The sequence below is a fragment of the Chiloscyllium plagiosum genome, unplaced genomic scaffold (assembly GCF_037043375.1).
Source record: "Chiloscyllium plagiosum isolate Xiang-an unplaced genomic scaffold, Cpla_swu_hap1 HiC_scaffold_53Y, whole genome shotgun sequence".
NCBI lineage: Eukaryota > Metazoa > Chordata > Chondrichthyes > Orectolobiformes > Hemiscylliidae > Chiloscyllium > Chiloscyllium plagiosum.
This window is the reverse complement of record NW_028270192.1, coordinates 11374923-11385901: the sequence shown is the minus strand read 5'-3', so window position 1 is coordinate 11385901 and position 10979 is coordinate 11374923. Positions and strand designations below refer to the sequence as shown.

The window sequence follows — 10979 nt, the reverse complement described above, 5'->3', positions numbered from 1 at the left end:
GAGAGAGGGAGGGAGATGGAGAGAGGGAGGGAGATGGAGAGAGGGAGACAGAGAGATGGAAGGAGGGAGACGGAGAGAGGGAGGGAGATGGAGAGAGGGAGACAGAGAGAGGGAGGGAGATGGAGAGAGGGAAACAGAGAGAGAGGGAGATGGAGAGAGGGAGACAGAGAGATGGAGGGAGATGGAGAGAGGGAGACAGAGAGAGGGAGGGGACAGAGAGAGGGAGGGAGATGGAGAGAGGGAGACAGAGAGAGTGAGGGAGACAGAGAGAGAGGGACATGGAGAGAGGGAGACAGAGAGATGGAGGGAGATGGAGAGAGGGAGACAGAGAGGGGGAGGGAGATGGAGAGAGGGAGACAGAGAGAGGGAGGGAGATGGAGAGAGGGAGACAGAGAGAGGGAGGGAGATGGAGAGAGGGAGACAGAGAGAGGGAGGGAGATGGAGAGATGGAGAGACAGAGAGAGGGAGGGAGATGGAGAGAGGGAGACAGAGAGAGGGAGGGAGATGGAGAGAGGGAGACAGAGAGATGGGGAGGGAGATGGAGAGAGGGAGACAGAGAGAGGGAGGGAGATGGAGAGAAGGAGACAGAGAGAGGGAGGGAGATGGAGAGATGGAGAGACAGAGAGAGGGAGGGAGATGGAGAGAGGGAGACAGAGAGAGGGAGGGAGATGGAGAGAGGGAGACAGAGAGATGGAGGGAGATGGAGAGAGGGAGACAGAGAGGGGGAGGGAAGATGGAGAGATGGAGAGAGAGAGAGAGAGGGAGGGAGATGGAGAGAGGGAGACAGAGAGAGGGAGGGAGATGGAGAGAGGGAGACAGAGAGAGGGGGAGGGAGATGGAGAGAGGGAGACAGAGAGAGGGAGGGAGATGGAGAGAGGGAGACAGAGAGAGGGAGGGAGATGGAGAGATGGAGAGACAGAGAGAGGGAGGGAGATGGAGAGAGGGAGACAGAGAGAGGGAGGGAGATGGAGAGAGGGAGACAGAGAGAGGGGGAGGGAGATGGAGAGAGGGAGACAGAGAGAGGGAGGGAGATGGAGAGAGGGAGACAGAGAGATGAAGGGAGGGAGACTGAGAGAGGGAGGGAAGATGGAGAGAGGGAGACAGAGAGAGGGAGGGAGATGGAGAGATGGAGAGACAGAGAGAGGGAGGGAGATGGAGAGAGGGAGACAGAGAGAGGGAGGGAGATGGAGAGAGGGAGACAGAGAGAGGGGGAGGGAGATGCAGAGAGGGAGACAGAGAGAGGGAGGGAGATGGAGAGAGAGAGACAGAGAGGGGGGGAGGGAGATGGAGAGAGGGAGACAGAGAGATGAAGGGAGGGAGACAGAGAGAGGGAGGGAGATGGAGAGACAGAGAGAGGGAGGGAGATGGAGAGAGGGAGACAGAGAGAGGGAGGGAGATGGAGAGAGGGAGACAGAGAGAGGGGGAGGGAGATGGAGAGAGGGAGACAGAGAGAGGGAGGGAGATGGAGAGAGGGAAACAGAGAGAGGGAGAGAGAGGGAGGGAGATGGAGAGAGGGAGACAGAGAGAGGGAGGGAGATGGAGAGATAGAGACAGAGAGAGGGGGAGGGAGATGGAGAGAGGGAGACAGAGAGATGGAGGGAGGGACACAGAGAGAGGGAGACAGAGAGATGGAGAGAGGGAGACAGAGAGAGGGAGGGAGATGGAGAGAGGGAGACAGAGAGAGGGAGACAGAGAGAGGGAGGGAGATGGAGAGAGGGAGACAGAGAGAGGGAGGGAGATGGAGAGAGGGAGACAGAGAGAGGGAGACAGAGAGAGGGAGGGAGAGGGAGAGAGGGAGACAGAGAGAGGGGGAGGGAGATGGGGAGAGGGAGACAGAGAGAGAGAGACAGAGAGAGGGAGGGAAATGGAGAGAGGGAGACAGAGAGATGGAGGGAGGGAGACAGAGAGAGGGAGACAGAGAGGGAGGGAGATGGAGAGAGGGAGACAGAGAGATGGAGGGAGATGGAGGGAGGGAGACAGAGAGAGGGAGACAGAGAGAGAGGGAGGGAGGGAGACAGAGAGAGGGAGACAGAGAGAGGGAGACAGAGAGATGGAGGGAGGGAGACAGAGAGAGGGAGACAGAGAGATGGAGGGAGGGAGACAGAGAGAGGGAGACAGAGAGATGGAGGGAGGGAGACAGAGAGAGGGAGACAGAGAGAGGGAGGGAGGGAGACAGAGGGAGGGAGACAGAGAGAGGGAGACAGAGAGATGGAGGGAGGGAGACAGAGAGAGGGAGACAGAGAGATGGAGGGAGGGAGACAGAGAGATGGAGGGAGGGAGACAGAGAGAGGGAGACAGAGAGATGGAGGGAGGGAAACAGAGAGAGGGAGACAGAGAGATGGAGGGAGGGAGACAGAGAGAGGGAGGGAGGGAGAGGGAGGGAGGGAGACAGAGAGAGGGAGGGAGGGAGAGGGAGGGAGGGAGACAGAGAGAGGGAGACAGAGAGATGGAGGGAGGGAGACAGAGAGAGGGAGACAGAGAGAGGGAGGGAGGGAGACAGAGAGAGGGAGACAGAGAGAGGGAGGGAGGGAGACAGAGAGATGGAGGGAGGGAGACAGAGAGAGGGAGACAGAGAGATGGAGGGAGGGAGACAGAGAGAGGGAGACAGAGAGATGGAGGGAGGGAGACAGAGAGAGGGAGGGAGGGAGAGGGAGGGAGGGAGACAGAGAGAGGGAGGGAGGGAGAGGGAGGGAGGGAGACAGAGAGAGGGAGACAGAGAGATGGAGGGAGGGAGACAGAGAGAGGGAGGGAGGGAGATGGAGGGAGGGAGACAGAGAGAGGGAGGGAGGGAGATGGAGGGAGGGAGACAGAGAGAGGGAGGGAGGGAGTCAGTGGGAGTCAGTGCAGCGCGTCTTTGTTGGAGGGGGTGGTGTCGCTGTGAACTCTGAGACAGATCTCTGTTCGGTCCCCTGACAGGATCAGCTCGCCCAGTCCGAACAGGCTCGGAGCGACCTGGAGAAACGGCTGGAGGAGACTGAGAGGCAGAGCCGGGAACTGGGAGCACGGATACAGGAGCTGGAGACACAGGGAGGGGAGAGGGAGAGGGAGAGGGAGGTCCAGGAGCTGAGGACGCGGATACTGGAACTGGAGACACAGCGAGGGGAGACTGAGAGGGAGAGCCGGGAACTGGGAGCACGGAAACAGGAGCTGGAGACACAGGGAGGGGAGAGGGAGAGGGAGAGGGAGAGGGAGAGGGAGAGGGAGAACCAGGAGCTGAGAGCGCAGATACTGGAGCTGGAGACACAGCGAGGGGAGAGGGAGAAGGAGAGGGAGAGGGAGAGGGTGAGGGAGAGGGAGGAGCGGGAGCTGGAGACACAGCGAGGGGAGAGGGAGAGGGAGAGGGAGGGGGAGAGGGAGAGGGAGAAGGAGGGGGAGAGGGAGAGGGAGAGGGAGAGGGAGAACCAGGAGCTGAGAGCGCGGATACTGGAGCTGGAGACACAGCGAGGGGAGAGGGAGAGGGAGAGGGAGAGGGAGGGGGAGAGGGAGAGGGAGAGGGAGAGGGAGAACCAGGAGCTGAGAGCGCGGATACTGGAGCTGGAGACACAGCGAGGGGAGAGGGAGAAGGAGAGGGAGAGGGAGAGGGTGAGGGAGAGGGAGGGGGAGAGGGAGAGGGAGAGGGAGAGGGAGAGGGAGAACCAGGAGCTGAGAGCGCGGATACTGGAGCTGGAGACACAGCGAGGGGAGAGGGAGAGGGAGAGGGAGAGGGAGGGGGAGAGGGAGAGGGAGAACCAGGAGCTGAGGACGCGGATACAGGAGCTGGAGTCACAGCGAGGGGAGAGGGAGAGGGAGAGGGAGAGGGAGGGGGAGAGGGAGAGGGAGAGGGAGAGGGAGAACCAGGAGCTGAGGACGCAGATACAGGAGCTGGGGATACAGCGAGGGGAGAGGGAGAGGGAGAACCAGGAGCTGAGGACGCGGATACTGGAGCTGGAGACACAGCGAGGGGAGAGGGAGAGGGAGAACCAGGAGCTGAGGACGCAGATACTGGAGCTGGGGATACAGCGAGGGGAGAGGGAGAGGGAGAACCAGGAGCTGAGGACGCGGATACTGGAGCTGGAGTCACAGCGAGGGGAGAGGGAGAGGGAGAACCAGGAGCTGAGGACGCAGATACTGGAGCTGGGGATACAGCGAGGGGAGAGGGAGAGGGAGAACCAGGAGCTGAGGACGCGGATACTGGAGCTGGAGATACAGCGAGGGGAGGCTGAGAGAGAGAACCAGGAGCTGAGGGTGCAGATACAGGAGCTGGAGTCACAGCGAGGGGAGACTGAGAGAGAGAACCAGGAGCTGAGGACGCGGATACAGGAACTGGAGACACAGCGAGGGGAGGCTGAGAGGGAGCAGAAGCGGCTGGCCGAGCAGTGCCAGGTGAGAGTCCAAGTTCCGGGCGATGGCCGAAAGCAAGAAATTGTGGTCGGGTGAGCTCCGAGCTGGGAGAGTGCGGAGCTGGAAAAGCCCAGCTAGTCGGGACAGCACTCCGAGGGGAGGGAGAGACCCTTATCAGGGGCTCAAGCCCAAAACGTCGATTACTTTCCAGCGACACGCCCCTGGGCGGCCTACATTTGTATAGCTGTCGGTGGCAGCACTGGGGGAGGGGCAGTGGGTCCAGCTGGGGAGGGGGGAGAGACAGAGGAGAGAGAGAGAGAGAGAGAGAGAGAGAGAAAGGGAGAGGGAGGGGGAGAGAGGGAGAGGGAACGGGGAGAGAGGGAGAGGGAATGGAGAGAGAGGGAGAGGAATGGGGAGAGAGGGAGAGGGAATGGGGAGAGAGGGAGAAGGGAACGGGGAGAGAGGGAGGGGGAGAGGGAGAGGGAACAGGGAGAGAGGGAGAGGGAACGGGGAGAGAGGGAGAGGGAGGGGAGAGAGGGAAAGGGAGGGGGGAGAGGGGAGAGGGAGGGAGAGAGGGAGAGGGAGGGGAGAGAGGGAGAGGGAAAGGGGAGAGAGGGAGAGGGAGGGGGGAGAGAGGGAGAGGGAACGGGGAGAGAGGGAGAGGGAGAGGGAGGGGGAGAGAGGGAGAGGGAACGGGGAGAGAGGGAGAGGGAGGGGAGAGAGGGAAAGGGAGGGGGAGAGGGAGAGGGAGGGGAGAGAGGGAGAGGGAACGTGGAGAGAGGGGAGAGGGAGGGGGAGAGAGGGAGAGGGAATGGAGAGAGAGGGAGAGGGAACGGGGAGAGAGGGAGAGGGAGGGGGAGAGAGGGAGAGGGAACGGGGAGAGAGGGAGAGGGAACGGGGAGAGAGGGAGAGGGAGGGGAGAGAGGGAGGGAGGGGGAGAGAGGGAGAGGAATGGAGAGAGAGGGAGAGGGAACGGGGAGAGAGGGAGAGGGAGGGGGAGAGAGGGAGAGGGAACGGGAGAGAGGGAGAGGGAGGGGGAGAGAGGGAGAGGGAATGGGGGAGAGAGGGAGAGGGAACGGGGAGAGAGGGAGAGGGAGGGGGAGAGAGGGAGAGGGAGGGGGAGAGAGGGAGAGGGAGGGGGAGAGAGGGAGAGGGAATGGAGAGAGAGGGAGAGGGAACGGGGAGAGAGGGGAGAGGGAGGGGGGAGAGAGGGAGAGGGAACGGGGAGAGAGGGAGAGGGAGGGGGAGAGAGGGAGAGGGAACGGGGAGAGAGGGAGAGGGAGGGGGAGAGAGGGAGAGGGAATGGGGAGAGAGGGAGGGGGAGAGAGGGAGAGGGAACGGGGAGAGAGGGAGAGGGAACGGGGAGAGAGGGAGTGGGAGGGAGAGAGAGGGAGAGGGAACGGGGAGAGAGGGAGAGGGAACGGGAGAGAGGGAGAGGGAGGGGAGAGAGGGAGAGGGAACGTGGAGAGAGGGAGAGGGAGGGGAGAGAGGGGAGAGGGAGGAGGGGAGAGAGGGAGAGGGAACGGGGAGAGAGGGAGAGGGGAGGGGAGAGAGGAGAGGAACGGGGAGAGAGAGGAGAGGGAGGGGGAGAGAGGGAGAGGGAATGGGAGAGAGGGAGAGGAGGGGAGAGAAGGGAGAGGGAGAGGTAACGGGGAGAGAGGGAGAGGGAAACGGGAGAGAGGGAGAGGGAGGGAGAGAGGGAGAGGGAACAGGGAGAGAGGGGGGAGAGAGAGGGCGGGGAGAGTGAGAGGCAGGGAGAGAGGGAGAGGGAGGGGAGAGAGAGGGAGAGGGAACAGGAGAAAAGGAGAGTGAGGGAGAGAGAGGGAGAGAGAGAGGGAGGGGGAGAGGGAGAGGGAGGGGGAGAGAGAGGGAGAGAGAGAGGGTGGGGGAGATGGAGGAGGGGGAGAGAGAGGGAGGGGGAGAGAGAGGGAGGGGGAGAGAGAGGGAGAGAGAGGGAAGGGGAGAGGGAGGAGGGAACGTGGAGAGAGGGAGAGGGAGGGGAGAGAGGGAGAGAGAGGGTGGGGGAGATGGAGAGAGAGGGAGAGAGAGGGTGGGGGAGATGGAGAGGGAGGGGGAGAGAGAGGGAGGGGGAGAGGGAGAGGGAACGTGGAGAGAGGGAGAGGGAGGGGAGAGAGGGGAAGATGGAGAGGGAGGGGGAGAGGGAGGGGGAGAGAGGGACAGGGAGGGGGAGAGATGGAGAGGGAACAGGGAGAGAGGGAGAGGGAGAGGCAGAGGGAGAGATGGGAAGAGAGGGAGAGAGAGAGGGAGAGGGAGGGGGAGAGAGAGGGAGAGGGAAGGGTTAGAGGGGGAGATGGGAGAGAGAGGGAGGGGGAGAGGGAGAGGGAGAGGGAGGGGGAGAGAGAGGGAGAGGGAGGAGGAGAGAGGGACAGGGAGGGGGAGAGAGGGAGAGGGAAAATGGAGAGAGGGAGAGGGAGAGAGAGAGAGGGAGAGGAACAGGGAGAGAGAGAAAGGGAGGGGAGGAGAGTGAGAGAGAGGGCGGGGGAGAGGGAGAGGGAGAGGGAATGGGGAGAGAGAGGGAGGGAGGGGGAGAGAAGGAGAGAGAGAGGGAGAGAGAGGGGAGAGGGAGAGGGGAGGGGAAGAGAGAGGGAGGGGGAGAGGGAGAGGAGAGAGAGAGGGTGGGGAGAGAGGGGGAGAGAAGGAGAGAGGGAGGGAGAGAGGGAGGGGGAGAGGGAGAGGGAGGGGAGAGAGGAGAGAGAGAGAGGGAGGGGGAGAGAGGGAGAGGGAGGGGGGGGAGAGAGGGAGAGAGGGGGGAGAGAGTGAGCGGGGAGGGAGAGGGAGAAGGAGGCGGAGGGAAAGAGAGAGGGAGGAGGAGAGAGGGAGAGAGGGAGAGGGACATGGAGAGAGGGAGAGGGGACAGGGAGAGAGGGAGAGAGCGAGACGCAAAGAGAAGGAGAGGGAGGGAGACACTGAAGGAGAGAAAAAGATGGATGGGAGGGGGCTGGATGGGGGTGACACACACAGAGATAGGGAGGGGGTGTAGGGGCTGGAGGGGGGTGACACACACAGAGATAGGGAGGGGGTGTAGGGGCTGGAGGGGGGTGACACACACAGAGATAGGGAGGGGGTGTGGGGGGGGCTGGATGGGGGTGACACACACAGAGATAGGGAGGGGGTGTGGGGGGGCTTGAGGGGGTGACACACACAGAGATAGGGAGGGGGTGTGGGGGGGGCTTGAGGGGGTGACACACACAGAGATAGGGAGGGGGTGTGGGGGGGCTTGAGGGGGTGACACACACAGAGATAGGGAGGGTGTGTAGGGGCCTGGAGGGGGGTGACACACACAGAGATAGGGAGGGGGTGTGGGGGGGCTTGAGGGGGTGACACACACAGAGATAGGGAGGGGGTGTAGGGGGCTGGAGGGGGTGACACACACAGAGATAGGGAGGGGGTGTAAGGGGCCGGAGGGGGTGACACACACAGAGATAGGGAGGGGGTGTAGGGAGCTGGAGGGGGGTGACACACACAGAGATAGGGAGGGGGTGTAGGGGGCTGGAGGGGGGTGACACACACAGAGATAGGGAGGGGGTGTTGGGGGCTGGAGGGGGTGACACACACAGAGATAGGGAGGGGGTGTAAGGGGCCGGAGGGGGTGACACACACAGAGATAGGGAGGGGGTGTAGGGAGCTGGAGGGGGGTGACACACACAGAGATAGGGAGGGGGTGTAGGGGGCTGGAGGGGGTGACACACACAGAGATAGGGAGGGGGTGTTGGGGGCTGGAGGGGGTGACACACACAGAGATAGGGAGGGGGTGTAGGGGGCTGGAGGGGGGTGACACACACAGAGATAGGGAGGGGGTGTAGGGGGCTGGAGGGGGTGACACACACAGAGATAGGGAGGGGGTGTAGGGGGCTGGAAAGGGGGTGACACACACAGATATAGGGAGGGGGGTGTAGGGGGCTGGAGGGGGTGATGGGGAGGGGGTGTGGGGTGGACAGTGTCCCCAGTGGGAGGTGATGGATGGAGCGTTCTGTGCCCAGAGGGCGCGGACACAGCTCCCACTGTGACTGACCGAGCGAGCTCTCCTGTTGACAGCTCCTGGCCACGGGGAAGAGACGGGCGACAGAGGAATGCAAGGAGCTGCGGGAGCAGCGGGTCCGGGCCCAACTGGAGGCGGACATCCAGACCCTTGTGTGCCGCCTGTCCGAGCGGGAGACTGCGCTGGACAGGTACGGAATATTCCCGCGTCCCACCGCCCAGCCGCCACCCTGTCCCCTGGGTGTCAGCGGCACCACCGCCCGTTTCTGGGTCAGGCCGTTCGGCCCCCACTGCGGCCCTGCTACCCCGTTCCAGAACCTCCCGCTCCCCTCAGGCAAACTCCTCCAGGAGGGTCATTGAGACGTACGGCGTGGAAACAGACCCTTCGGTCCAACCCGTCCATGCTGACCCAGATATCCCAACCCAATCTAGTCCCCACCTGCCAGCACCCGGCCCATATCCCTCCAAACCCTTCCTATTCATATACCCATCCAAATGCCTCTTAAATGTTGCAATTGTACCGGCCTCCACCACATCCTCTGGCAGCTCATTCCACACACATACCACCCTCTGTGTGAAAAAGTTGCCCCTTAGGTCTCTTTTATATCTTCCCCCTCTCACCCTAAACCTATGCCCCTCTAGTTCTGGACTCCCCCACCCCAGGGGGAAAAGACCTTGTCTATTTACCCTATCCACGCCCCCCCCCTCGTGATTTTGTAAACCTCTATAAGGTCACCCCTCAGCCTCCGACGCTCCAGGGAAAACAGCCCCAGCCTGTCCAGCCTCTCCCTGTAGCTCAAACCCTCCAACATCCTTGTCAATCTTTTCTGAACCCTTTCAAGTTACACAACATCTTTCCGATAGGAAGGAGACCAGAATTGCACGCAATATTCCAGCAGTGGCCCCTAACCAACGTCCTGTACAGCCGCAACATGACCTCCCAACTCCTGTACTCAATACTCTGACCAATAAAGGAAAGCATACCCAACGCCTCCTTCACTATCCTATCTACCTGCGACTCCACTCTCAAGGAGCTATGAACCTGCACTCCAAGGTCTCTTTGTTCAGCAACACTCCCCAGGACCTCACCGTTAAGTGTCTAAGTCCTGCGAAGAGTGTGGAGTATCACCCACCGCCTTACAGAAACGATTCAGATGACAATACCAGGAGGTATGGTTCCTGAGTTTGCAGATGACACCAGAATTGGAGGTGTAGTGGACAGCGAAGAGGGTCACCTCAGATTACAACAGGATCTGGACCAGATGGGCCAATGGGCTGAGAAGTGGCAGATGGAGTTTAATTCAGATAAATGCGAGGGGCTGCATTTTGGGAAAGGCAAATCAGGGCAGGGCTTCTGCACTTAATGGTAAGGTCCTGGGGAGTGTTGCTGAACAAAGAGACCTTGGAGTGCAGGTTCATAGCTCCTTGAAAGTGGAGCCTCAGGTAGATAGGATAGTGAAGGAGACGTTGGGTATGCTTTCCTTTATTGGTCAGAGTATTGAGTACAGGAGTTGGGAGGTCATGTTGCAGCTGTACAGGACATTGGTTAGGGGCCCCTGTTGGAATATTGTGTTCAATCCCGGTCTCCCCGCTACAGGAAGGATGTTGTGCCCACTCCCTCAGTGCTGACCCTCCCACAGCACCCGCTCCCTCAGCACTGACCCTCCCACAGCGCCCGCTCCCTCAGTACTGACCCTCCCACACAGCACCCGCTCCCTCAGCACTGACCGTCCCACAGCACCCGCTCCCTCAGCACTGACCCTCCCACAGCACCCACTCCCTCAGCACTGACCCTCCCTCAGCACTGACCCTCCCACAGCGCCCACTCCCTCAGCACTGACCCTCCCACAGCGCCCACTCCCTCAGCACTGACCCTCCCACAGCACCCGCTCCCTCAGCACTGACCCTCCCACAGCACCCACTCCCTCAGCATTGACCCTCCCACAGCCCCCACTCCCTCAGCACTGACCCTCCCACAGCCCCCACTCCCTCAGCACTGACCCTCCCACAGCACCCACTCCCTCAGCATTGACCCTCCCACAGCCCCCACTCCCTCAGCACTGACCCTCCCTCAGCACTGACCCTCCCTCAGCATTGACCCTCCCACAGCCCCCACTCCCTCAGCACTGACCTTCCCACAGCACCCGCTCCCTCAGCACTGACCCTCCCACAGCGCCCGCTCCCTCAGTACTGACCCTCCCACACAGCACCCGCTCCCTCAGCACTGACCGTCCCACAGCACCCGCTCCCTCAGCACTGACCCTCCCACAGCACCCACTCCCTCAGCACTGACCCTCCCTCAGCACTGACCCTCCCACAGCGCCCACTCCCTCAGCACTGACCCTCCCACAGCGCCCACTCCCTCAGCACTGACCCTCCCACAGCACCCGCTCCCTCAGCACTGACCCTCCCACAGCACCCACTCCCTCAGCATTGACCCTCCCACAGCCCCCACTCCCTCAGCACTGACCCTCCCACAGCCCCCACTCCCTCAGCACTGACCCTCCCACAGCACCCACTCTCTCAGCATTGACCCTCCCACAGCCCCCACTCCCTCAGCACTGACCCTCCCTCAGCACTGACCCTCCCTCAGCATTGACCCTCCCACAGCACCCACTCCCTCAGCACTGACCCTCCCACAGCGCCCACTCCCTCAGCAC

The 10979-nt window shown here is 61.9% G+C and overlaps 1 protein-coding gene across 1 annotated transcript in view; it reads left to right on the top strand.

The window, feature by feature from the left end:
• The window catches only part of LOC148134625 (uncharacterized), a 54190-nt gene that overhangs the window by 24377 nt on the left and 18834 nt on the right, over positions 1 to 10979 (top strand). Inside the window, exons 5-7 of the mRNA XM_087985666.1 lie at positions 2917 to 3317; positions 3399 to 4362; positions 8377 to 8510. Of these exons, the coding sequence (XP_087841792.1) occupies positions 2917 to 3317; positions 3399 to 4362; positions 8377 to 8510 (1499 nt within the window). The remainder of the gene's footprint in view (positions 1 to 2916; positions 3318 to 3398; positions 4363 to 8376; positions 8511 to 10979) is intronic.